At 44.5% G+C, this 27,597-nt stretch overlaps 1 protein-coding gene across 5 annotated transcripts; it reads right to left on the minus strand.

Moving 5' to 3' along the window:
* MLH1 (mutL homolog 1) lies at positions 1–22,747 on the minus strand. 5 transcript variants are annotated; one of them, XM_074150254.1, is made up of 19 exons: positions 22,535–22,747; positions 21,406–21,496; positions 21,180–21,278; positions 20,116–20,189; positions 18,923–18,995; positions 17,943–18,034; positions 16,547–16,589; positions 15,192–15,280; positions 13,493–13,605; positions 11,884–11,977; positions 10,754–10,907; positions 9,080–9,438; positions 8,154–8,302; positions 6,823–6,931; positions 5,595–5,658; positions 4,926–5,090; positions 3,479–3,571; positions 2,097–2,210; positions 1–613 (listed from the first exon to the last, which is right to left on the minus strand). In XM_074150254.1, the coding sequence occupies exons 1-19, from the start codon at positions 22,639–22,641 to the stop codon at positions 446–448; spliced, it is 2,250 nt and encodes a 749-aa protein (XP_074006355.1). In that variant the 5' UTR covers positions 22,642–22,747; the 3' UTR covers positions 1–445. The 5 variants fall into 5 exon arrangements, with proteins under 5 accessions (XP_074006355.1, XP_074006357.1, XP_074006358.1 ...); XM_074150256.1 differs by lacking the exon at positions 21,180–21,278 and having other exon boundaries at positions 234–613; positions 22,535–22,641; XM_074150257.1 differs by lacking the exon at positions 4,926–5,090 and having other exon boundaries at positions 234–613; positions 22,535–22,641.
* Between the last annotated feature and the right edge of the window lie 4,850 nt (positions 22,748–27,597).

The raw sequence follows: 27,597 nt of genomic DNA on the forward strand, positions 1-27,597 counted from the left end.
GGGGTTTTCCTTTTATTGGGCTTGAAAAGGAGATTTAAAACGAGTCTCGTTTCAAGAAGGAGATTTGAATGAAGAATCAAAGAGGGAAAAAAAAAAAGCCAAACCCCCAAAACCCAGCAAGCTGTTGTGCAAACCTCTACCATTAGCTGGTTGTCACGTTGTAATTATTAGTGTGTTAATTAATAGTGAAACTCAAAAGCATAAGTGAAGATTTTCTTTTAGAAACTTTAGTTGGGTTTAGACGTAGCTAAAAAATTCTTTTTATTCTTTGATCAACAGAAGGAAAACAGACCATTCGCTACCGTGTCGGTATGATATTAAATCCTCTCTTTTTCTTTCTTCCATCGGGATTCCAGCTTTATCCTCGAAGTAAAACACAAAGCAGCACGAATGATTGTTTTTTGTTTTTTTTTTAAAAACGGACCAGTCTATAATAACTACTAGCTCAGCATCTCTCAAAAACTTTATACAGGTCAGGCAGGTTAGCAAGCTGCAAAATGTTGCCATCTTCGGTGAAGTGTTTAGGAGGTAAAAGATGATTCCTAAAAGCTTTGTAAAGAACGTGTTCCACGGTCCATTTCCACGTTGTTGAAGCAGAGTCAGAGTCTTCATTCTGAAATAAAGAAAAAAAATAAAACCAAACAACAACAAAAAACCCAATTAAACCAAAATTCTCTGTTATTAGAGGAGAGCGCTCCTTAAGAAACAGGGCTTGTAAAATTCTGCTGGTATTATATTTGGTATTTGGTATTAATACCAAACTGGGAGGGGTGGCTGACCCCCGGAGGGCCGTGCTGCCATCCAGCGAGACCTGGACAGGCTGGAGAGCTGGGCAAGGAAGAACCTCATGAGATTCAACAGGGAAAAGTGTAGGGTCCTGCACCTGGGGAAGAAGAATGTCAGGCACCAATAGAGGTTAGGGGTGGACCTGCTGGAGACAAGATCCGAAGAGAAAGATCTGGGGGTCCTGGTAGACAGCAAAATGACAATGAGCAAGCAGTGTGCTCTTGTGGCCAGGAAGGTCAATGGAATCCTGGGCTGCATAGGGAAGAGTGTGGCCAGTAGGTCGAGGGAAGTCATTCTCTCCCTCTGCTCTGCACTGGTGAGGCCACAACTGGAATACTGCGTCCAGTTCTGGGCTCCCCAGTTCAAGAGGGACAGGGAACTACTGGAGAGAGTCCAGCAAAGGGCAACGAGGATGATTCAAGGATTGGAGCATCTCCCTGATGAGGAAAGGCTGAGAGAGCTGGGACTCTTTAGCCTGGAGAAGAGAAGGCTGAGGGGAGACCTTATTAATGCTTCCAAGTATCTAAAGGGTGGGTTGAAGGAGGATGGAGCCGGACTCTTTCCAGTGGCTCCCAGTGACAGGACAAGGGGCAACGGGCACAAGCTGGAACATGGGAAGTTCCATTCAAATCTGAGGAGAAACTTCTTTCCGGTGAGGGTGGCAGAGCCCTGGAAGAGGCTGCCCAGGGAGGGTGTGGAGTCCCCTTCTCTGGAGATCTTCAAGACCCGCCTGGATGCAGCCCTGAGTAACATGCTCTGACATGCTCTGGGCAATCCTGCTTCAGCAGGGGAGTTGGACTAGATGATCTCTAGGGTCCCTTCCAACTCTAAAAAAAATTCAGTGAAATTAGAGAAGTTCATTCTGAACAGTGAAATTAATTCTAAGCTCTGGAAAGTCACTTGCAGAATGGGCTGCTTAATTAACTGAATGATTAAGCAGATACTTGGACGTAAGCAGACACTAATTTTAATTTGTATGTATCCTTATTCTTCTATAGAAATTTTATCATAGCTCAGCAGTTTAAAAAAAAACTACATCCCAAACTCAATATTACAACAGTCCTTGGCCTCTAAATACACTGCAATACCCAAAGTTAAAAGGTTCTCTTAATACATATAAAACTTCTATTTTATATATCAAATACATATAAAATTTAAGGCACAGCCTTTCAGAATCTTGCCCCGCTGCTACTTGATTGACTTCACTGAGAGTAGAGGTGGGACTAGAAGTCTAAAGTTGAGAAAAGAACTTTCCCGTGTGGTGTTAGTGCGGTTTTTTTGTTCAAATGCCTAGTCACACGTTCTCGTACCTGAGAGTCTGCCTGGTCGGCTTCATCTATTATATATTGCTTTCTAATGGAGTAGAACATCGCTAATTCTTTACTTAGGCTTTCAAAACACTCCTTCTCTTCATCCCAGTTCACCTGGTACAAGAAAAAAAAACAAAGCACAAAACAGAATCCGGGTAGCAGTCAGAGACTCGATAGAGATTCTTAATATGGAAAAATCATAACGGCTTGGCCATTTTTGTGCTGATAAGGTAAAGGTATAGAACAACAACAAAAGAAAGGAGGAATACAGGCTTTCAAATCAACATCTATTCTCATGCAGTCAGTGGTGACGAACGCAGAGGCAAAGCACAACCAATCGGTAACCACAGCAAGAGCGTCTGCAGCGTGTAACAGTGCATTTAGATTCATAGATTGGTCCAGGCCGGAAGGGACCTCCAAAGGTCATCTAGTCCGACCTCCCCGCAGTCAGCAGGGACACCCCCAACTAGACGAGGTTGCCCAGGGCCTCGTCGAGCTTCACCTTGAATATCTCAAGGGAAAGGGCCTCAACCACCTCCCTGGGCAACCTATTCCAGTGCTCCACCACCCTCATAGTAAAGAGCTTTTTCCTAATATCCAATCTAAATCTCCCCTTCTCCAACTTAAAACCATTGCCCCTCGTCCTGTCACTGCAGGCCTTTGTAAACAGACCCTCCCCAGCCTTCCTGTAGGCCCCCCTCAGGTACTGGAAGGCCGCTATGAGGTCTCCCCGGAGCCTCCTCTTCTCCAGGCTGAACAACCCCAGCTCCCTCAGCCTGTCCTTGTAGCAGAGGTGCTCCAACCCCCTGATCATTTTAGTGGCCCTCCTCTGGACCCGCTCTATCAGGTCCATGTCCTTTCTATATTGAGGGCTCCAGACCTGCACACAGCACTCCAGGTGAGGTCTCACCAGAGCAGAGCAAAGTGGCAGAATCACCTCTCTGGATCTGCTGGCAACACTTCTTTTGATGCAGCCAAGGATGCTATTGGCCTTCTGGGCTGCGAGAGCACATTGCCTGTTCATGTCCAGCTTCTCGTCCATCAGCACCCCCAAGTCCCTTTCCTCAGGGCTGCTTTCTAACACCTCATCCCCCAGTCTGTATTTATACTGAGGATTGTTTCAGCCCAGGTGCAGGACCCTGCACTTGCTTTTGTTGAACCTCATGAGGTTCATCTGGGCCCACCTCTCCAGCCTGTCCAGGTCCCTCTGAATGACATCCCGTCCCTCTGGTGTATTAAAAACACCACACAGCTTGGGGTCATCTGTTTAACCAACCCCAGCCTTTCCTTTGCAGCTTCTGATGAATTAATTCAATTCACTTCATTCTTTCCTCAATAGAAAAAGCAATTTGTGATTGCATAAAATCATTAAGAGTCTCTACCTCTGTGGCCAAGCGAAGGATAAACATTGGCAGTCCTTCCAGCGGGGGAACGTAGTTGTCTATGAGCAGCGGTAACCCAATGAGGTTTCCTTCCTGCAAGGCAACGCTTGCTTCAGTAAAAGAATGTTTGTTTTTTTTTTTTTTACAGTAAATGCACCAAACCTGTTCCATGTTGTAACACGGATTCTTCCCAAAGTTGGTGAGCCTCAGGGGCATCTGAAGTTACAAGTTTTTGAAGCCCAGTGTCAGGCAGACACTGCAGAATAGGGTTAGTGGCGGTGTTTGACTTCCCGAGGCCTGGATTTAAGCCACTCAGCTCAGGAAGGCCTGAATTCAGCCTCCTCTACCTCTAGCCACCGACTACACAGATCTCACTTCCCAGGAGAATACCTGAGTGAAATGTCTGGGTTATGTCTGGAACAGGTTGCCCAGAGAAGCTGTGGCTGCCCCATCCCTGGAGGGGTTCAAGGCCAGGCTGGATGGGGCTTTGAGCAACCTGGTCTGGTGGGAGGTGTCCCTGCCCATGGCAGGGGGGTTGGAACTGGATGATCTTTAAGGTCCCTTCCAACTCTAACCATTCTGTGATTCTATGTGATGCTTGATAAAACTTCAGTTTTGTATGGAGTAAAGGATGCATTTAGGCCACACACCCCAAAAAAAAAACCCCAACCCAAGAAAACCACATTGAGAGCAATAGTGATGCTGTAGCCTGGCCTGGCTAGAGAGTGGGTTAAGCTGCACGCCTTGCTGGACAAGAGATCTGCATTCTAGTTATGGAAACAATGACTATGTTATTTTATTTGTTAACTAATTAAATATAACCTTCTTCATCTAGCACCCTCCTGAAAGCAGCTTAAGTCTTGAGGATTTTTAATGGAAGGGTAAGCCACCTAAATCTCACCAGAGCTAGTTCTTAGTAAGTACTGCAAGCAAATTACTGCAGGTATGTGTTACCAAAACACAGAATCACAGAATGCTATGGGGTTGGAAGGAACCTCTGGAGATCATCTAGTCCAACCCCCTGCCAAAGCAGGTCCACCCAGAGCAGGTTGCACAGGAACGTGTCCAGACGGGGTTTGAATGTCTCCAGAGAAGGAGACTCCACCACCTCTCTGGGCAGCCTCTTCCAGGGCTCTGCCACCCTCAAAGTGAAGAAGTTCCTCCTCATGTTTAGATGGAACTTCTTATGTTCAAGTTTGTGCCCGTTCCCTCTTGTCCTATCACTGGGCACCACTGAAAAAAGACTGGTCCCATCCTCCTGACACCCACCCTTTAAGTATTTACAGGTGTTGATCAGATCTCCCCTCAGTCTTCTCTTCTCCAGACTAAAAAGACCAAAGTCCCTCAGCCTTTTGGAAAAGACCTTTAAGATCATCCAGGCCAAGCATAAACCTAAAGCTGCCAAGTCCACTCTTCATTCAGTGTCAGAAGTAACAGCGGCAGTCACCTCATCAATTTCAAGAGAAAAATAGTCTTTCAGCATTTCAGTCTTCTTTTTCAGGAACTCCACGATGTACTCAGCAAGCCCTTCTTTCGGGCCATCTTCTTCTGTCCAGCCACTTTCAGGATCCTCCAAAGCAAGCATTGAAAGCTCATATAAAGGAGCTGGCTCCTAAAAACGGAGAAGGCCAAAGTGTTGTTAATGATCAACATGCTCTATTGGAAATCTATAGCTTCTTCCTTCACATATAAGGTAATTGTAATAGACCGTTTCTGGCCTGCAGAGCAAACAGTTCCGTTTATCATAATCAGCCTAAAATGTATGGATTTCTCATAGAAATCTGCATAGTTTACAATCCTGGAAAGTGCTCTGATATTTACAGGATAAACATTGTATTTCTGATAGCTTGTGCATTTAAATTAACTATAGGTCCAAATGTAACGAGCAACAGCAAGAATCTAACGCCAGACAGTCAGGATGACAACTTACAGCAGCAGCTCCAAAATTACTGACACTTTTCAACATTCAATTCTTACTGTTAAAGAAATGAAACACAGCTCTTGCAGTGGACAAAACCCAACATTTGTCTGAAAGGACGGGCTTATTGTAAATAAATTTAAAAAAGAAACAAAAAAAACCTATTTATATAGGATATAATGTAAAAATTGCACTTACAGACAACCTTAAGACTCCAAAGTTTGCAAAGTCATAAATAAGTATCTGGTAGAAGAGTTCTTGGCTAAATTGAAGTACAAAAATTAGTTATATGGACAGGATCATATATCTCCACATTACCATAATTAAGAGGGGTCATCTTGGAAATATCAGACATACGTATCCCTTCATATTAACACAGATATTACTTAAACTGTTTAGTTAACGCCATCTAGATGTTTACAGTTAAATCTATTTATTGGTTTCTGATACCACGAGCCACACTGGTGCAGAAATGTTACAGACACAAGCACACGGCCGCTATCAGTTCATTCCCAAATACCTCGTACGTCAACCTCTTTACTGCAAGAAACGCAGAGGAGCTTGGAAGTCCATAGACGTGTCTATCTTAAGTATATTCCCTTATTTGTTACACAATTTACACAGCTGGCCCTGTGAGGCTGCATAAGCAAAAATACAATTTTGTGTTATGATCGTGTCCTGCAGCTTCTCTTCACCCAACTGGATACAACGTCTTACATGACTTTTCGGAAGCCTCCGCTTGCTCATAGAATCATAGAATAGTTAGAGTTGGAAGGGACCTTAAAGATCATCTAGTTCCAACCCCCCTGCCATGGGCAGGGACACCTCCCACCAGACCAGGTTGCTCAAAGCCCCATCCAGCCTGGCCTTGAACCCCTCCAGGGATGGGGCAGCCACAGCTTCTCTGGGCAACCTGTTCCAGTGTCTCACCACCCTCACAGGAAAGAATTTCCTCCTAATATCTAATCTAAATCTCCCCTCTTCCAATTTAAAACCATTACCCCTTGTCCTGTCACTACACTTCCTGACAAAGAGTCCCTCTCCGGCTCTCCTGTAGGCTCCCTTCAGATATTGGAAGGCTGCTGTGAGGTCTCCCCGGAGCCTTCTCATCTTTATCTACAGCGTGCTGCAAGACCAGGTGCTGCTGTAGATGATCACAGAGCAAATACAATGCCTCTCCCTTCCCCCCAGTCTGTGAGCACAGGATACAGCAGCCGGCATTTTAATGACACTCGTTCCCTGCAACTTTCCCAAGCATCCCAGCCTTGTTTCCACTGTTCTGAACCGACTGCTTCATCTTCAGCCTTATGACTTTTTGGACACGCAACAAGAAAATAATGTTGTTTTTCCTGTCGTTTTCTTCCTTCTAATTAGCTGGGTAATTGGTAATTATTTTTACTGCCAACAAGTCCAACAGCTCCTTTACCTGAGTTTTGTTGTATTGAGAAGATACAGTTTTGTCTGATACTGGGCCAGAGCCCACTGAGGACTGACACAGCCAACAAAGGAGTGATCATGGAGCATCTCCTGAAGATCTGAAATAGTTGAGGGGGTGGATAAGAAAGAGAAGGATATAATGTCATATTTGTGACTCTGCCTTGTTTTCTTTGTTGAGCAGTTTGTGTCTTCTTAACATTAAAGTGTCGGGTTGCTGGTCAGTCACTACTACACCCTTCTTAGAATCGTAGAATTGTCCAGTTTGGAAGGGACCTTTCAGATCATCTAGTCCAACCATCAACCTAACTCTGATCAAAACCATCACTAAACCATGTCTCTAAGCACTATGTCAACCCATCTTTTGAATCCCTCCAGGGATGGGGCCTCAACCACTGCCCTGGGCAGCCCAGTCCAATGTGCAATAACCCTTTCCATGGAAACATTTCTCCTAATATCCAATCTGAACCTCCCCTGGCGCAACTTGAGGCCATTTCCTCTTGTCCCATGGCCTGGGACTTGGGAGAAGAGACCGATCCCCCCTGGCTACACCCTCCTTTCAGGGAGTTGGAGAGAGTGAGAAGGTCTCCCCTCAGCCTCCTTGTCTCCAGGCTGAACACCCCCAGCTCCCTCAGCCTCTCCTCACAAGACTTGTTCTCCAGACCCCTCACCAGCTCCGTTGCCCTTCTCTGGACCCGCTCCAGCCCCTCAATGGCTTTTTTGTGGGAAGGGACCCAAAACTGGACACAGCCCTCGAGGTGGGGCCTCACCAGTGCCCAGTACAGGGGGACCATCACCTCCCGACTCCTACTCACCACGCTGTTCCTGACACAGGCCAGGAAAAATATTTCCACGGAAAGGGTTATTGCACATTGGAATGGGCTGCCCAGGGCAGTGGTTGAGGCCCCATCCCTGGAGGTATTGAAAAGCCGGGTTGACATAGTGCTTAGAGACATGGTTTAGTGATGGTTTTATCAGAGTTAGGTTGATGGTTGGACTAGATGATCTGAAAGGTCCCTTCCAACCTGGACAATTCTATCATTCTAAGTTAAGGTTGGCAAAATATTTAGAACACATAAAACGTCTATCAACTAAAAATGTACACAGCAGTTCTTGAGACAGTCCTCCACTGTGGCTCAGTCTGGCAGCTGCCTGTTCAAAATTTGGCTCTTGACGTTTAAGAACTGTTTTTGTTAAAAGCTCACATAGCACCACCAGGACCTGACTGGGCCACCTTATCAATATCTTTTTCCTCACCATTCCAAACAATCATATTTAGTTGGTAGAATAACGATAATCTTGAGAAAGAAAAGGCTTGCTTACTTGCATGTGCCTGGTTACTAATTTCCTCCTGGAGAGTCAATACACTCGTCAAGTTGATAATTCTTCTCCTAGGGGTGCAGGCAGCAGTCATGTCCTTTCTGGGGTCATCTTTCTCCATTTCTATGTCTGCATCTTCCCGGGGTCTCTTTCTGCAATACCCAAACAAAAGGAATGATATTTAATTCTCTTCTCACTTAGGCAAAAACACGCCAACAGATGGAATGCTCACTTTGCGTGCTGTGCATTAACACAGGAAACGCAGGAAGTTTCCCCAGAGCTTCCTAGAAAAAAATTGTTTCATTTTACTTCCAAGGCATAATTTGGTAGAAAAAAGGTAGTTCATAACAGAATTTACAGCTCTCTAATACCAATCACATCAGACATCTGTTGTTTAAGCACCAAGCGAACTGGGCTCTAAAGGACATTGAAAAAATGTTGATATTTCTAATGATTTTTTTCATGATCACTTTTCTGTAGCACTGGGGGAGTGGGATCAGATTCCCTCAGAAGACTTTGGCCTCTCATAGCAGCTCCTGCAGGAGCTATGGAAAGATTATAGCACTCCATCTTTACTAGGGTAATGTCTGCGAAATTCGGTGATGTAGCTTCTATGCCCCCCACAAAAGAAGGGCCTCCCAAAGACAGACAGACCAGTGTCCCTAAACTAAAGGTGTGTCATTATTTATACTGCTTCCTGCCTTTCCATATGGAAATTCCAGTCCAGTTACAAAATCACAAGGTGTATGATTTACAGTTCAGAGGTGACAGTTAAATTTTTCAATAAAATGCCATGGAAAGTTATTCTAAGAAAATTTTTCCTTCTGAAAAAGCAGAAATCCAAAGAGATCAGGAAAATCTTCAGTTTCAGGGCTATGCCATGAAATAAATAGGTAGCCCTGCGTGACCACAGGAACGAGGAGACTTACCGAGGAGGCACCGTCTCAGGAGACAAGCGTCCACTCTCACTCAGCCCCCCAGGCATCGCTGTGTCTTCCTGAACATCCGCCATTTCAACTAGATCACTGACATCTTCCATTTCAGCATCCTGTGCCCTGACTGCACCCTCTGGAGGTCCAGCATTATCCTCCGTCGTCCCTTCGGTGGGGCCTGTACTTAGGGGGTTGTTCACTGGTTGAAGAAAAGCATCCAATTTCTGCTCCCGGGAATCAGTGCGGACCATCTGATGCGCATAAACTTTATCACCGGTTCCTTTGGCAACGGTGGAAGAGTTTGCTGCTGATTTTACAACCTCGCTGGAAGAACAGTCGGCTCCCGGAAGCAATGTCTTTGTTCAGATATGGGGAAGTAAAGACAAGAGATTCAACAACAAGAAAAAAAGAAAATGAATCACGAAGATGAGACATTTCTCACAGCGTCTTAACTGCTCAGAGGCAAGTGACTTTAAAGCCCCACAAACACAGCATCAACTGCTTAAAGAGGCTGCCAACTTTGCACTTGCTATACACATAGCATGAATGTCATCATCTTGGCATTAGTATTCCCTTGTCTCAGAGAAAATCTTTAAATCTAAAAGAAGCACAAGGAATTTTTTTTTTTTTTTAAAAGATCATAAGTTGTACAGTATGCTCTATATAAAGAGAGATTAGGAAATCTTTTTCCTGATCTTTTTCTTTTAGCTTAAATCCAACGTGTTGTCAAATACATAGAACAATCCATTTCCTCAGACACACGCGTTTCACATCAACCAAGGCAGAATAAAAACTATTTATCACATGTGAAGGCTAATATACTTTTAAAAAAAAGACTGAACAGATACTTGACAGAAAGGCATGTAAAATGTTTACATGCACTGTTTCCTCCAGGAAGTTCACTGCCATGTTGTTAACGTTGGTATAACGTGACCAGCAGAAGTAGGGAGGTGATTGTGCCCCTGTACTCAGCACTGGTGAGGCCACACCTGGAGTATCATGTCCAGTTTTGGGCACCTCAATACAAGAGAGATATCGAGGTGCTGGAGCGAGTGCAGAGGAGGGCAACGAAGCTGGGGAAGGGCCTGGAGAATAAATCTTATGAAGAACGATTGAGGGAGCTGGGACTGTTTAGTTTGAGGAAGAGGAGGCTGAGGGGTGACCTCATCACTCTCTATAACTACTTGAAAGGACATTGTAGCGAAGTTGGTGCTGGTCCCTTCTCACAAGCAAATAGCGATAGAACAAGAGGGAATGGATTCAAGCTGCAACAGGGTAGGTTTAGACTGAACATTAGGAAGAAATTCTTCACAGAAAGAGTGATCAGACACTGGAACAGGCTGCCCAGGGAGGTGGTTGAGTCACCATCCTTGGATGAGTTTAAGAGTCGCTTAGATGTGGTGTTGGGGGATATGGTGTAGGGGAGAACTTTGTAGAGTAGGGTTAATGGTTGGACTTGATGATCCCAAGGGTCTTTTCCAACCTGAATGATTCTACGATTATGATTCCATAATTAGGCAATTTCGTCCCTGAAACAGAGCAAAGATCTCAGGCTACCAGTGTAACACCGCTGACTGTCAATCACTGCAGAAATTGTACTGCTGAAGTGAGGAAATGCATCCACGACAGAAATAGCGCAGAGCTGTGCTCACCTGAAACGTGTACTCTCACCTGAGTGAAGTACATCCTCGAAGAGTTAGAGCCCAATAACTTGCTCTCGACGTGCTGTTGCACACGCTCTAGAATACTGTCTTCATGAAGGAAATGGACCTCGTGTTTTGTAGGGTGCACATTCACATCTACGTTCTGGGGGGCTATTTCCAGGCTGGAAAACATGTTAAAAGAAGTTAACCTAAAATTTCCTATGGATGGCAGAGAGGGCACTAACTGGTTTAGTACAAAATGCGTCAGGCTTGGGACCATTACTCCATGCAGAGAAGCCAAAAGAGTCCCAAAACCTGCTAGAGTTATAACAAACAAATCTGACTGTAGTGTATTAAAAAAAAATAATTATTCTGAAAAAGTCTATTCCAAACTCAACAAAATCAGCTTCCATAGGTAAGCTTCAACCAAACTCTCCATTGTACTACTACAAAACAATTTTTAGAAATATCTTTGACTTGCAGCATCTCTCATGAGTTCATGACTTCTGATGGCCTGTCATTTCGCCATAATCCCAAGCAGGAACTCAATTAAAGGAACTTTATTGTTAGAAAGCAGTGGCTATAGAAAGCACTGCACATCAGTGGGTTTCACTGCTGAATGGCAAGATTCAGTTGTTCAGCCAGGTTTCCATTCTATGTCATATTCTCCAATTTTTAAAGGACAATTTCTGTACAGTTTTCACTCTTACTTGACTTTAAAAAATTATTTATTTCCTGTAAGCAGTATGCAATTCATTTCACTTCTTTTTGTTCCCTCAGCATACCAAGAACGTCAACTGTTAAAAATACAGATAAAAATATAAATCCCAGCAAGGTAAAAGGTTAATGAGTTTGGAATAAATGATCTGACTGGTCCTACATGCTCTGCTGTGTTCACAGTGTAACTCATTCTCTGAAGTGAAGAGCATCCGTAACATGAAAGGATTCACGCTGGAATTATAGACACTATTTCCAAAAATAAGGCCCATCTTCTTCAAATTTCTTTAATGCAATTTAGTTATCCCCTGTCTGGCAATTACATACCTCAGTGCAATGCTTAACACTATTACCAAGAACATAAATGTCCTTCTAAACCCGCTCATCCTAGCTATATTCTACAAGGTAGGATTAAAAGGCCACTTCTTCCTCTTACTTTACCTTAAGTATAGGAACGGATGGGTACTTTTTGGCAAATAAGCAGCATACACAGTTTCTATGGCTTTCCGCAAAGCGGCTGACTCCACCAATCGATCTGAAACACAAACCAAAATGCTATTTTCCAAGACCCCCACTGAAACACGCTGCACAGTGCCCAAGTACTCCTTCAGACCAACACCTTCACGTTTCCTATCTTCAAAGGGCATCCGTTATACCCTTTTTTTCCCCAGGACGTATTTATTCGGTGCTGGGCCCAGTCCTCTTCAATATATCCCTCCATGACCTGGATGAAAGGATGGAGTGTACACTCAGCAAGTTTGCTGATGACAACAATGGGAGGGGTGGCTGACACACCAGAGGGCTGTGCCGCCATCCAGCGAGACCTGGACAGGCTGGAGAGTTGAACCAGGAGGAAAGACCTGAAGAAGTTCAACAAGGGCAAGTGTAGGGTGCTGCCCCTGGGGAGGAATAACCCCCTGCACCAGGACAGGTTGGGGGCTGACCTGCTGGAGAGCAGCTCTGAGGAGAAAGACCTGGGAGTCCTGATGGACAACAAGATGACCATGAGCCAGCAATGGGCCCTTGTGGCCAAGAAGGCCAATGGCATCCTGGGGTGCATCAGGAAGAGTGTGGCCAGCAGGTGGAGGGAGGTCATCCCGGCCCACTACTCTGCCCTGGGGAGGCCCCATCTGGAGCACTGGGTCCAGTTCTGGGCTCCCCAGTTCAAGAAGGACAGGGAACTGCTGGAGAGGGTCCAGCAGAGGGCTACAAAGATGATGAGGGGCCTGGAGCATCTCTCTTAGGAGGAAAGGCTGAGGGACTTGGGTCTTTTTAGTCTGGAGAAGAGAAGACTGAGAAGACTGATCAACACCTATAAATACTTAAAGGGTGGGTGTCAAGGAGGATGGGGCCAGTCTTTTTTCAGTGGTGCCCAGTGATAGGACAAGAGGGAACGGGCACAAACTTGAACATAAGAAGTTCCATCTAAACATGAGGAGGAACTTCTTCACTGTGAGGGAGGCAGAGCCCTGGAAGAGGCTGCCCAGAGAGGTGGTAGAGTCTCCATCTCTGGAGACATTCCAAACCTGCCTGGACACGTTCCTGGGCGGTTGGACTAGATGATCTCCAGAGGTCCCTTCCAACCCCATATCATTCTGTGATTCTTCATATAAAACCAGGAATAAGCAATAGCGTCTTAGTATGTTTTATATTTAGAAGTATTTTTTCCCCAGAAATACTGAAATAACCAGACTATCTCTTCATCAGTTCATGCAGTCAAGGTTTGTTGCATCTCATGCCAATGTCACTACAGAATGGAGAGAGACCACTCTGTATAAGCTGGCAGGACACGATCATTACCTTGAAACAAGCTCAACTTTCTTTAGGCCCAGTCTTAGCTACCACCCACTATTTGGGAGTGCAAAACATGATGCACATTACACAGAGAAAAACATCCTAAACTCTGCATTTAACTGCAATACTTACTCTTCAATGTTTTTAAGAACTTTCATACGCTTTGTACTTCTTCAGAAAGTTTTGTTCTTCTGATTATTACGTAAGTGACAAAAGATGGTACAACGTGCTGGTTTTTTTTTTTTTTAAAACTTACGGTTTATGAAGAGTAAAAATACACATTTCTTCACAGAGTAATTTGCATTGGTGATGTAGCCTTTCAGATTAAAGGCCAGATTTGCATCTTCATAGCCCACTTCTATCAGTTCCCTATTGACAGTTTAACAGAAACACACAAAAAATTAATTTTTTCTGTTGATGGTAATTTCAAACAGTACTCGCCAGTAACGATATATTGTTTTATATTCTATTTACATCATAATTAATGGAAACATCAGAGTTATCTAAGAGTTCAAACATTCATTGCTGAGTCACAAAAATTACTGAACCTGAACTGCATTGTTTCTTTTTAAGTTATCACAGTACCCGTAATATTATAACTATATATTGATAATTCTAATATGCATTTCACTGTGTAAGTCATTGACAGTGACAGACAAGGACACCTCAGAGTTGGCAGCAGCCAGGGAAGAACACTCCTTTTCTTGAACTCCTCTGTCCACTTTTACCAGTCTAATATTTAATCGGTGGGCTGTTAAGTTGTTATAAAAAAGTAAACTTTTTTTTTCCCTCGCTCACGCAAACAGATTCTAACATTAACAATTTTCATAAGAGCTTTTATCATTTTCACAATTTATTAGTCAAGGAAATCCACCATGGTAGTTGTCTAGCAAGGCATTATGCCAACTTCTAAAGTGAACATGCAAAAGGCTTACGGGATACTTATTTCCAATTCAACCTCAATAGATAAGTGTAGCATTTTTATTTGTGTTTGGTTTTTAAGTCGAAATAACAAGCTAGACTAAACACCCTCTGAAATTGGGTACAATAGAAGTCTCACTTCAAAACATCTGATCAAAACATTTAACTTGAAATGGGCAATTTATTCAGAATGGTACAAAGGAAAAACCGCAGCAAACAAGCATTAGTAGTAGAAAACAATGCATACAAATGCATAACAAAGACATACAAACAACAACGCAAACCTCATCACTAAACAGCCTCTCTAGTTTGCTGTGTTACATAAAGGTGTTTCCATGTATTAAAAGTTACACTCCTTAAATGCGAAGGGTAACTTTAGTAACTGAATCAAACTGACAGCCAAGTATTCCTGGGACAAAACCATTCCACAAGTTCATTTAATGAATTCTTCACAGCTGAATGTCTTATAAAGAGAGAATTTTTCCTAAAGCAGCAGATAGATTTTCAGAAGATGATTGGTTTTACTTGTCTTCAACTTTTCTGCCAGGTTTACCCAGCCTCAGCTAGTGTAGCTTTTGTCAAAATATTAAATCGTTAAGATTTCAGAAAAAAAGAATTTGAGGAGACTTCAAAAACTATCAGACTGTGGTAAGAAGTGGTAAGACTTTCATGGCGTAGGAAGAGGCTCGGAACTTGTAGAGAACACAAGTACAGCTTGCTCTTTTTAAATGAGCGCAAAGAAAGCTATAAGCAGATGGTTCCCTTTTAGTCCATTAAAAGGAACAGCTTTGCAACTTCCATCTTTCCTTTGATATACTAAAAATATCCTTTTTACTTCAGATAAAAAGAATTCTACATATTATACATATTCTACAAGGCAAGGGAGAGCTCTATTATTGCAACACTCCCTCTTCTCTGCAATTCACCTTGAAGGAAGCAGCAAAAGTTAGCACAGCCCATGTTCTTTAAAAGAGAAAGGAAAAGGAGATTTACTAGAAAGCTTCATGTCAAAAGGAAACTTGACATCAACATACCTGCTAACAGCATTTCCAAAAATGGACCTAATGTTGTCCACCGTTGAGGCGTTCGATAAGGTTCTAACATCTGACACGGTATCGCCTTGCTAAAGGGAGCAGAAACGAGTATCGATCAATTCACAGTTTTGGCTGAAGTTTTAGACATACATTACCCTTAATACATTTCTAACAAGGGCACAGGACATCATATCATTATAACGTTTTGTAGTATTACTTATTTGTGTTCAAAAAAAACACTAGATGATAAATGGCATGGGATCACAAGATTTGCTAGATCACATCAGACCCACTGAGGATAGTAACCGCATCTTTGAAAGTGAGGAACATAACCAGGTCAGTAAATAATTACCAAGAAGGCCACAGAATGAAGGTACTCTACCCCATCCTCTTTCATACAGTAATTAGTAACCAGACTCTCTAAAGAAGCTGAAAAAGCTCATAAAGATAAAACAAAATGTTGACCGCATAGAAAACTCCAAACTCCTGACAAGTATATTTTTGTCTTGTTTACACAGAATCACAGAATGCTATGGGGTTGGAAGGGACTGTGGAGATCATCTAGTCCAACCCCCTGCCAAAGCAGGTCCACCCAGAGCAGGCCCCACACGAATGTGTCCAGGCGGGTTTTGAATGTCTCCAGAGAAGGAGACTCCACCACCTCTCTGGGCGGCCTCTTCCAGGGCTCTGCCACCCTCACAGGAAAGAAGTTCCTCCTTATGTTTAGATGGAACTTCTTATGTTCAAGTTTGTGCCCGTTCCCTCTTGTCCTGTCACTGGGCACCACTAAAAAAAGACTGGCCCCTTCCTCCTTGACACCCACCCTTTAAGTATTTATAGGTGTTGATCAGATCCCCCCTCAGCCTTCTCTTCTCCAGACTAAAAAGACCCAAGTCCCTCAGCCTTTCCTCCTAAGAGAGATGCTCCAGGCCCCTCATCATCTTTGTAGCCCTCTGCTGGACCCTCTCCAGCAGTTCCCTGTCCTTCTTGAACTGGGGAGCCCAGAACTGGACCCGGTGCTCCAGATGGGGCCTCCCCAGGGCAGAGTAGAGGGGGAGGATGACCTCCCTCCACCTGCTGGCCCACACTCTTCCTGATGCACCCCAGGATGCCATTGGCCTTCTTGGCCACGAGGGCCCATTGCTGGCTCATGGTCATCCTGTTGTCCACCAGGACTCCCAGGTCTTAACTAATGTGTTTTCTATCCAAACTGCATCAACATACACTTCACCAGTTCAGTACAAGGGAAGGCTCTACACACTATTACCATTGCAAAAGACAAAGTGCAAGTTTTCTGGCATTTTTAGATATATACACACATATACACGGACACGCTTTAGACATTATTTACATACCTTTTTAACTGAAAAGCTGATGCCTGAGTTATGGATGGCATACCTGAAAAACAGGTAAACATAAGACTGCAGTATGTGAAAGAAAAGGTTGCTTTCCCTGAATGCTGAAAAGCAGCTGGTAACGGGGGCCAAGAATTTCATTTCCTGTCATACTGTAACATGATTCGAGCCTAACTGAGCTTTTGTAGACTGTACAGATATATAGAAAAAAAATTCCTTTTGTAACTCACCTGTAACAATATGAAATTCAAGGATCAGCTTAGCTTTATGCTCAAGCAAAAAAAAAAACCCAACTGATCAACTTCTGTAGTCCTGGTTAGTTCAGTTTCATTGTACAGGTTTAACTAGAACAACCGCAAAACCTCAAGTATAACAGAATCAACTACTCCGGAAAAGGATCTGAAAAAAGGCTTGTTTGCCCTTCTAACTTCCCCTGCCCAGACGGTTCAGGTGTCTGCGATCCCAGGGCCACGTTCTGATACACTACAGCTGCGTAACCCTGGCTCAAACTTGGAGGGAAGTTGCTAAGTTGTGAGAAAGAACACACAGTACGACCTTGTAAGATGAGAAATGTTAAAACGCAGACAGAGACAGACTGGTGTGACTGGGACAGATAGCAACTCAAAAATTCAAGAAGAAATAAAAACCATAATGAAAAGATGTAAAATCCTAATGGAAAAAAAAATAACAACCGAAACCCAAGGAGTTGGAAGCCTGTAACTCAGCAAGGCTTCAGATTGGCCTGTTCTACAGAGCAGCGGGACCTGACCCTTCATCTTCTGGCTGAAGTCTGAAGTAGCTCATTTGCGGGAAGCAGGCTAACGCTTAGCATACAGCTTTACTGCTCTGCTAGCTTTCATGTTTACCGAAAGTATAAAGCGGTTATTTTGATTAAATTGCATAGACCCTACTTGCAAAGTCTCTGCACGTGGCAAAACATGCAACAAAGGGAGGCCGGAAGGGAACATCTGGTAGCTAAAGTGGTTTTGGGGTTGTTTTTTGTTTGCTTGTTTTTTTGAGGACATGAAATCGCCGTTCAGCTTTTCCGTACTCAGCCAAATCTCAGTGCTCCTGCACAGTTTTGACTTGGATTCTTTTCAGCCCAAGTTCATTGAGAGTTCACTCATTCAAGCCTACCACCATTTGTTTACTGGAATTCTTACTGGTAATAGTCATAGACTGAATAACTGAACACACTGTTTCTCCTCTAGATTTTCTGTATCAAACCAGATCGTTATCTGACACTGTACACTAACAAATAGTTAAAAAACCCAAAACCAACATAAAAAAAAAAATATAAAATGGCATCAAGCACACATATGCCAGTCCCTCGGAAAAACCTCAGTACTCCCCATGGCTGGATAAAAAAAAATTGGAGCCTCCAATTTCAGTTTACCTGCTAACGACTTCCAGTATTTTTGCATATTCTTCATTTGGATTTTTTAATGCTTTCCTCCTTGTATTTACATTGTAAAAAAGATCTTCAACCTACAGGGAAAAAGATCACAATTAAAGATAATTTTTAAAAATCTTTTCTTACCATATAATTAATCTAAATCCATCTTTTTAATAGATAATACAAAATTTTCTGTGAATATTTTAGTTTATGGAGGATCAACATTCAATTTGTTCCTTACCCGCTTAGGTTAATCTAACAAAATGCAACTCCAGAGAAATGTATGTTTTCATGTATTGTGGTACATCAGCATTTTTACCAATAACAACTCCACAGCTCACTTTTCAGTCAAAGTTAAATACCTTCCACTGCAGATGACAACGGATCCCCTGATTATACTGTGTTTTAATGAAATGCAAATAAATGTTAAAACAGTCGCTGCAATCACAGAACTGTCCAGGTTGGAAGGGACCTTTCAGATCATCTAGTCCAACCATCAACCTAACTCTGATAAAAAAACCATCACTAAACCATGTCTCTAAGCACTATGTCAACCCGGCTTTTCAATCCCTCCAGGGATGGGGCCTCAACCACTGCCCTGGGAAGCCCAGTCCAATGGGCAATAACCCTTTCCCTGGAAACATTTCTCCTAATATCCAATCTGAACCTCCCCTGGGGCAACTTGAGGCCATTTCCTCTTGTCCCATGGCCTGGGACTTGGGAGAAGAGACCGACCCCCCCTGGCTACACCCTCCCTTTCAGGGAGTTGGAGAGAGCGAGAAGGTCTCCCCTCAGCCTCCTTTTCTCCAGGCTGAACACCCCCAGCTCCCTCAGCCTCTCCTCATAAACTACACAACATCATTTGGAAAATATTCTACAAGGTAGTACTGTCACATACCTTATACTGTAACATATACGTAGTGCCAGCATAACAACCAGGGAACAGAAAAGGGACAGAGAGAACAGGCACAAAAACCTACCGTGATCTGAGTTCCCTGGTTTCCAGCACACGGTTTTGGAGGAGCTTTAATTTTTCCATCACTGTAAGTAGCTCTGGGGAGAAAATAAAGATGAAAAGTTGTCAGGCATCTAGATTTACAAGGACAGGAGATGACAGAAAGGAGAAGACAAAAGCAATCCCCTCACCATCACGCTCTTCCCAGCAAACAACTTGGGACATTGACAACTGGCTGCAACCTCCCCCGACCTTTCTGGTAGATGAAAACTGTCTTCATTGAGGTTAGGGCCCAGAGGGGCGGTGGGACAGAGGGAATAACAGCAGGGAAAAAGGGGCAGATCATGAGACGTGTGCTTTGAAATTGTATTACTGAGACTTTTCCTGTAGAGGCAGGATTATTATAGTTTAATCTTTCTTTAATAGCTAGACCTGGAGTAATAATAATTCTTTCACTAGACTTTACACATCAGTTATACAAAGAAGAAAATCTTGACTTTACATATATGATCCATTTCCTTTTTTGGCTTTTAACAGGATTTTGAGCAGAGATTTCTGACCCACGTAGGTCTTTCACAAAGCTATACAGCTGCGTAGCTTCAAAGAGCATACTTTTTTGTCCTCTCACATACCCTACATACTTCATGCAAGAAAGACCATAATCACACAATCTTTTGAAAAACCAAGATGCAAAGCTTCTCTCCCCCCCCCCCTTCTTTTTTTTAGAAGTAGTTGAGAAATTAATGGAAGGCTTGCTTTTATTTAGAGTAAGTTTTCAGAAGAATATTCAAAACCTTTTTTGGATAGGATTTGCCACCATACAAAAGCAAACCAAGCTGCAAGTTCCTGTGCTCAGAGACTTATGAGATTTGCAAGACATGCTGATTATGTATATACACATAATTTTATGCTGAAATGGAGAAAAAGACAAAAGTTTACCCTACATTGGCTGCTAAAGTAGAATTCACTTTATGATACCCCATCCCTAACTTTTAAAATACATTGTTTAGCTAAAGATCGTTTACAATCTGGAATAAAGAAAAAAAAAAAATCACTCAAACCATGTTTTCTCACATTCTGGGTCTTTTTTGTAACTACCTTTGAAACATGTAATTCCTTACCCCACCCTCCTCCTTAATAAGAGCACTGAAATGAGAATTAAACACATCTGTTCATTATTATATGCAGCAGAAGTCAGTTGGATAATTGGTAGCATACCTGTATGCACACTTTGCATCAGCTGTTTTAGTTGTGACTGTGACATGGGCAACATGGCTGATGCTAGCCAACGCCTAGAGAAAGAGAAAGCATCAGAGAAAGCATCACTGTAATCCTCTCTCTGGAGATCACTGAGGAGTGTCCCCCCTTTAAACACCATCACTAATTTTTGACATACCGCTCGCAAGTAATTAACAAAAATCCTTAGAAGAAAATTGCCAGCGAGTAAAGCTTTAACAAATTTTTGTACCTGTAACACTGACTTTTTCTCAGGACCTTCTTTTGGCCTTTCTAACATTTCATTTTATCTGACAAGGCAAACGGCTAACCACAGAACATAACTAAAAGAAATTTGCCAAATTACTACAGTTGTGCCCTTTTCTTTCTTTCAAAAACAGCTGGACCAGTTACTTTTTCATCCCTGCCCAAGTTCTTCTCCCGGCTGTAGTTAATATTACAAATTACAAAGGTTTTCCTGGAAAACTCAATGTTCTCATCTACAAAGCCTACTGAAACCAGCCTCAGGACCAGATTCCACTGGCTGTGGAGCTGGAAGTGGGTGAGGAGACTCAAGGTCTGCTCTCTGGAGCATGCAAGGATCTGTATGCACAGGCAACATGCTTATTTATCTTGTTGTCCATCTGAAGGAGGAAAGCAGAACTCATCCTGGACTGTTCTTTCAGACAGATTTAGAGACAGCCTACGAGGATCTGGAGAACTAGTATATCTGAGGGGTCAGAGATAATTTGACTAATAGAAAAACCAAAGGAAGACAAATGTACATTTCAAACATTAAGTACTGAATTTAGACAAATATCTGACATTAAAGATTCACCTTCCTCTCAAATCTTTCATTGCTTTTACCTGTAGGCTCCTGAAGCAACAAGCCTTATTTTACCTTAAAAAAAAATAATCCTACTCCAGCCAGTGCAAGAATATATACCTCTCCCCAGGCACCCATCTAATCTTGAAAGACATACAAGTGTATTTTGAAGTAGATTCACGACCCCACTACAATAGGATAACAAAAATGAACAGTTTGAAAACCTTGATGAAGGGCTTACCTCACCCCTAAAACCGTATGTAGAAATACTAGCCAAGTCTTCAAATTTTTGCAGTTTACTGGTAGTAAATCTCTCACATACAATGTCCAGATCTTCTTTCTATGTGAAAGACACAAGTAACAGTCACTTTCCATTAGCAAGTTTTTTCAAGATCAGAAACGTTTCTAAATTGAAATAAATTTTAAAAGGCAGTATTAAACATCAGCTGTCAACTTTGTTTACTCACTCTGATTCCACAGCCGTTATCTTGGACCTGGATGAGCTTCAGACCACCATCTTTAACTACTACCTGGATACTCGTGGATTTAGCATCCAAGCTGCAGAAACCAAGAAAGCAATTCTAGAGAAGGGCAATTCCAAAGAATAAAGGGCTACATAGCTCTGATTTTAAACTTAATTTTTCTCACACAAGCGATAATTTGTTGCTACTCGTCATTCATATTGGAATTCATTTTTTCAAATAAGTCTTTACTTTCTCCTTCCTTTTTCTTCTAACTACAGTGAGATATTAATCCCCATCACCACCCATGAGAACTATGAAGACCTTTCAAAAATTTCATAGAATCATAGAATGGTTAGAGTTGGAAGAGACCTCAGAGATCATCGAGTTCCAACCCCCCTGCCATGGGCAGCGACACCTCCCACCAGACCAGGTTGCTCAAAGCCCCATCCAGCCTGGCCTTAAACACTTCCAGGGATGGGGCAGCCACAACTTCCCTGGGCAACCTGTTCCAGTGCTTCATTACCCTTACAGTAAAGGATTTCCTCCTAATATCTAATCTAAATCTCCCCTCTTCCAATTTAAAACCATTACCCCTTGTCCTGTCACTACACTTCCTGACAAAGAGTCCCCCTCCGGCTCTCCTGTAGGCTCCCTTCAGATATTGGAAGGCTGCTGTGAGGTCTCCCCGGAGCCTTCTCTTCTCCAGGCTGAACAACCCCAGCTCTCTCAGCCTGTCTTCATAGGAGAGGTGCTCCAGCCCTCTGATCATCCTTGTGGCCTTCCGCTGGACCCGTTCCAACAGGTCCATGTCCTTCCTGTGCTGAGGACTCCAGAGCTGGACACAGTGCTCCAGGTGGGGTCTCACCAGAGCAGAGCAGAGGGGTAGAATCACCTCCCGTGACCTGCTGGCCACACTTCTCTTGATGCAGCCCAGGATGCGGTTGGCTTTCTGGGCTGCCAGCGCGTGCCTGGCTCAAGAACCAGGCCTTCCCCCCCCATCCCCCAAACCTGCTGCAGAGTGAGCAGGCTGGTGCAGCTCACCACGCTCACTAGTGCAAAGGCGGCACGCTTTAACCCCACAGAGCCTTTACCTTCCAGCCAAACACCCCAATCACGCACTCGCGCGCCTCACCAGTTCTCGATCATCTCCTTGATGGCGTTGGCCGGCCGCTGGATCACCTCGCCGGCCGCGATGCGGTTCACCACGGCCTCATCCAGGCGCCGGATCACGCCGGCCATCGCTGCCCTGACAGGACCCCGGGTGGGGGCGGGAAACGGCGCTCGCAGCGGGGAGGCTCTGAGGGGACCAAGGCCGCGGGCCCCAGCTCGCGCCAAAGCGCCCCTCACCGCCCCCTCAAGCGCGCGGCTCTCCCATTGGTCAGCGCACCTGCCCATCACACGGCCTCCTGCCTTCCCGCAGCAAAAAATAAACACGGGGGGCGGGGCGGAAGGCGGTGGGACCCCGCTGCGATTGGCTGAGCGGCGGGGGCGGGGGGGAAGGGGCGGGGGCGCACAGGGGCGCACGGTGAGATGGGGAAGGCGGGGAGGGGGGGAGGGGGAAGCCGCGCGCCGCCTGGTGGCGGGAGGTGGTGCCGCGCGCGGGGCTGCAGCACGGCGTCACGCCGCGTGGCTGTGACGTAAGGCATGGCGGTGCGTGACGCAGCGTGGGTGTGAGCGCCGTCTGTATTGCGTGAACTACAGGCCTGGGGAAGGGTGGCTGGAGCGTCCTAGCGGGAAAGGACCTGGGGGTGTTGGTGGACTGTGGGCTGAAGATGAGCCAGCAGTGTGCCCAGGTGGCCAAGAAGGCCACCAGCATCCTGGCCTGTGTCAGGAACAGCGTGGTGAGTAGGACTTGGGAGGTGATGGTCCCCCTGTACTGGGCACTGGTGAGGCCCCACCTCGAGGGCTGTGTCCAGTTTTGGGCCCCTTCCCACAAAAAAGCCATTGAGGGGCTGGAGCAGGTCCAGAGAAGGGCAACGGAGCTGGTGAGGGGTCTGGAGAACAAGTCTTGTGAGGAGAGGCTGAGGGAGCTGGGGGTGTTCAGCCTGGAGAAAAGGTGGCTGAGGGGAGACCTTCTCGCTCTCTCCAACTCCCTGAAAGGAGGGTGTAGCCAGGGGGGGTCGGTCTCTTCTCCCAAGTCCCAGGGGATGGGACAAGAGGAAATGGCCTCAAGTTGCCCCAGGGGAGGTTCAGATTGGATATTAGGAGAAATGTTTCCACGGAAAGGGCTATTGCCCATTGGACTGGGCTGCCCAGGGCAGTGGTTGAGGCCCCATCCCTGGAGGGATTGAAAAGCCGGGTTGACATAGTGCTTAGAGACATGGTTTAGTGATGGTTTTTTATCAGAGTTAGGTTGATGGTTGGACTAGATGATCTGAAAGGTCTCTTCCAACCTGGACCATTCTATGATTCTCTGTAGGCTGCAGTAGACATGGTGGCACAGGTTTGTGGTGGCAGTTCAGGCTGTGCTGTGTGTCTGCAACAGCCATACCTACCACACTGTATGGCTGACCACAGTTCCACAATATGTCTCTGATCACAATACGCTTTCCAGGATACCCGTGATCGCTGTGCGTGTTGCGATATATGTCTGTACAATCACAGTACACATTGTTAGGCTGTAAGCTCAGGAATTGCTCAAAAATATGAAGCGGATCATTGTGGCATGGCTAAAACTTGGCAGCAAGCCCTCAGCTTTGGGGTCTCTGGGCTTTGGAAACATCCCACAGAGCTGTGGCTTTCTTGGCCACCAGGTACAGCCCCGGGCGTTGTGCTGGGTCCGGTGGCTGGAGTTTGGCCAGTGCACAGGGGACAGGAGGCTTCTTCCCGTGATTGCCGCTGGGGAGGGGTCCGTAGCCACGACACAGCGAAGGCTGTCTGCTTTTGCGGTGATCCTGACCAGGAGACCATTGCATGCCGCGGAGTTAACGGACCATCCTTTCTGTTTGACAGTAGAAGTGATGAACGGAGTTGTTTTCACGCAAGAAAATCCTACAATAACTCAAATGACCAAAGCGAGGTCACCCTTTCTGCGGAGAGGGTACACGTGCACTGGAGGCCCCTTCGGTGCTGCACAACTCGAGGTTCCTGGCATCAAAAAGCACGCAGGATTATCTCTGCTATTCTCTCTTTGTTTGTCGTAACAGGATCGTAACAGACCAGCACCTCCTGGTGCAAAACAGCTCTCTGCGGCGTTTCCCCAAGCGCAGCAAGCGCCGTGTCTCTCCGGCAAGCTGCAAATGGAGCTTCAGAGAAACGAAAGCTTCTCCAGGAGGGCAGCGTCTCACTGCAGCGCCTTACCAGGGTGGTGTAGCGGCTGCGCCGGTGTGTAAAACCCCACAGTGCCTTCACGTTGTTCATGAGTTGCTTGAGGCTGCGGTGCCAAGCAACAGAAATCGTTCCAGTTGAAGGTGCTCTTCATCTGGTAGCACCATAAAGCAATGATAAATAATCATAAAGCAGTTATGATTATATCCATAAAGCAGTTTTCCAATCCATAAAGCAGTTTTCACTTTGCAGAAGGGAAAAAGAAAAGAAAAGAAAAGAAAAGAAAGAAAAGAGGAAAAGAAAGAGAAAAGAAAAGAGGAGAGGAGAGAAAAGAATAATCTGAAAAATATACCTTCGTGTGTGTCACTTTAAACAAGAGGCTGCCAGCCACGCTCACAGCTGTACTCTGGCCAAAAAAAAAAAGTGTTTGGTCTGTGCCAAACTCTCCTGCATGGAAAATACAGGCCCTGCAAGGAATGTGTGGAGCATGAAGCAAAAACATGGCTTTTTTTCTGAGTGTTAAGGATTAAGTGTGTGAAACATGGACCTAGCTATAACGTCCTTTGCCTTGCAAAGACATGTTTATCCTCACAGCTGTCCAGGATGGTTGGTATAAAGTGTCACTCTGTCTAATTCCTGTCCATATGTTCAGGTGCCTGCAGTGCCCCCAGGCATCGAAGATCTCCACAAAAGCCACTTTTGAGGCTGACTTCAGGTTCCCCACTTGTTGTGTCTTTGGCAAAACCACCTGGGTGGAGGCCAGGAGTCCTGCTGTAGCTTCCTGAACCTTCTGGCTGCACTGACAGCTACCTGGGCCACGGCACACTTTGACTGGCATAGAAAGGTTTGGGACCTTGGTACAAAACCCCCTCTCCCCCCCCCCCCCACCATTAACAGGAGTGGGGCAGGTGGCAAAGGGTTAATCGTCACAAAGAAGGGGGAGGGACTGTGCACCCACCTGGGGAGCATCGGGAGCGTGGGGAGGGTTGAGCTGGCTCTCCTCCAGCCTCTCAGCCTAGGGGAGGACTCTGGTTTGGGTGGCCTTGGGCAGTCTGCCACGAGCCTCATCCAGAGCAGCTGGTAACGGGAGCGGGAAAGCAGAAGGCATCTGTCTGCTGGATCTCAGCGCACAGTCTGGGACAAAACACATTTACTCAACCTCTTCTTTGTCCGTGTTGTTGCTGACAGCTATTGGCGCTGTCGGTATCTACCCTAGACCAGCCAGGAGGAAAATTTCCACCTTTTGTTATACCCCTGTTAGAGTTTCCAACACAACCGATCCAGTTCCCCTTTACTGGATATTGCTTGCACGAAGCTTTAAAATCTTGTGTGGTCTGTGCCAAACTCCCCATTTCCAGGGTTGAAGCTGATGTGAATAAGTCTTATTTCTCTGCTTGGCCTTAATGAGCTGTCAAAAGTCTTTTTCATATTTACATCACAACTGCTCCAACTGGAGGTGGGCCCTGCCTGTTTCACACCCGACAAGCTTTGCTCCCACACTTGCAAGTTTAGGCTGGTGTTTTGTGTGACAATCTGTTAAAGAAGGAAAACATCAGTAACAACTTAATCGCTGAAAATAATTTACCAGAGAAGCGTAGTATCACGGTAAAATACTTCTTTCCTTTTTAACTTCTTTTATTTTTTTTCTTTTACTAAGAGGATGAAGAATATACGAATTTATTTTTATTAAACCAAATTGAAAACAAATTATCTGGATTTCGTTTGGAATCATTTAGGCAGATTTAATCAGTGTGTTTTGAAGCCAGGGCTCAAAAGGGGTGTCAGGGCAACGGAAGTGGTGAAGAATGAATGAAAAAAAGCCTGTTGGAATCTTCATGCTTTTTAAAGATCCCAAAGAGGAAAGCTGATATATTTAGCAATCAATGCTAAGAGATTTCAGAAAGCAAGAATCAGTTTCTTAGAAACACACGAAACCACCACAGCCCCACAGTCGCTAGAGAAGTGCAATGAAACAGTTTTTCCCTTGGAGACATAGAGGACCATTTAATTAAAAAGGAAAAAAATAACGCAGCGGAAGAACTGCAGTCTTACCAAAATATTTCCTCGCTGCTGAGGGGAGGTGGCCCAAATGCCAGTAAACAATATGGATTTTGAATTCTTTGATTTTTATTATAAAATATATTTAATTTTTTTTTTTAGATGCAAAGATGTGTCAGGTTTTGGGTCTGATAATCTTCATCTACTATATTGTCTACCATTTTCAAGTCTTAGCCACTTATTACCTGCAGCACGTACTTACTGTTCCAATTCAAATGTATTAAGAAGCTCGGGAAGCAGTTTTTGACTGATTTGTCACTTGTTAGTGACCCGTTCAAAGTCAACGTTTCTTTCTTCGGCTTAAGCAATTAAAGGAGAGTATTAAGAAATAGCGAGTGAGGTTTAGGAAAGAATCGGAGCGCGGGATTGTAGCACAGGGGACAATCCTGGCTGGCACGACACCCTTTAGGAAACAAGAACCCAACTACTACACCCTGTAACGTGAGGCAAGGCTACAGAAAGGCAGAGACCGGCTACGCTGGAGGAAGGACCGAAGAGTGACGAAATCAGTTTTAAAGGTTAAAATGAGGAGGGATTTAGTGTGCAGCTCAAGCAGAATAGTAGGTTAAAAGATGAGGATTACTTAAGCAAAAAAAGAGCCTGATTATTTATTTTTTTTTAAAGAGAAGCAAGTTGAGCAGCATTCCAGTAACGATTGGGGTGGTTTTATTTCTAAACTAGTACTTTTATAAAATTCCTTGCAAGAGACGGCTTTTTCCATAGGTGATAGTCCAGTTCTCTGGCAATGTCTTCTCATTCGCCTTTAAATAACTTTCCTTGATGTGCATGTTAATGGGAAATGTTATCTTTCACCCTTCTTACAGTTCTTACTGCCAAACAGCAGCAAAATTTTATGATAGTTTCTTCAGA

The sequence above is a fragment of the Numenius arquata genome, chromosome 7 (assembly GCF_964106895.1).
Source record: "Numenius arquata chromosome 7, bNumArq3.hap1.1, whole genome shotgun sequence".
NCBI classification, from domain to species: domain Eukaryota; kingdom Metazoa; phylum Chordata; class Aves; order Charadriiformes; family Scolopacidae; genus Numenius; species Numenius arquata.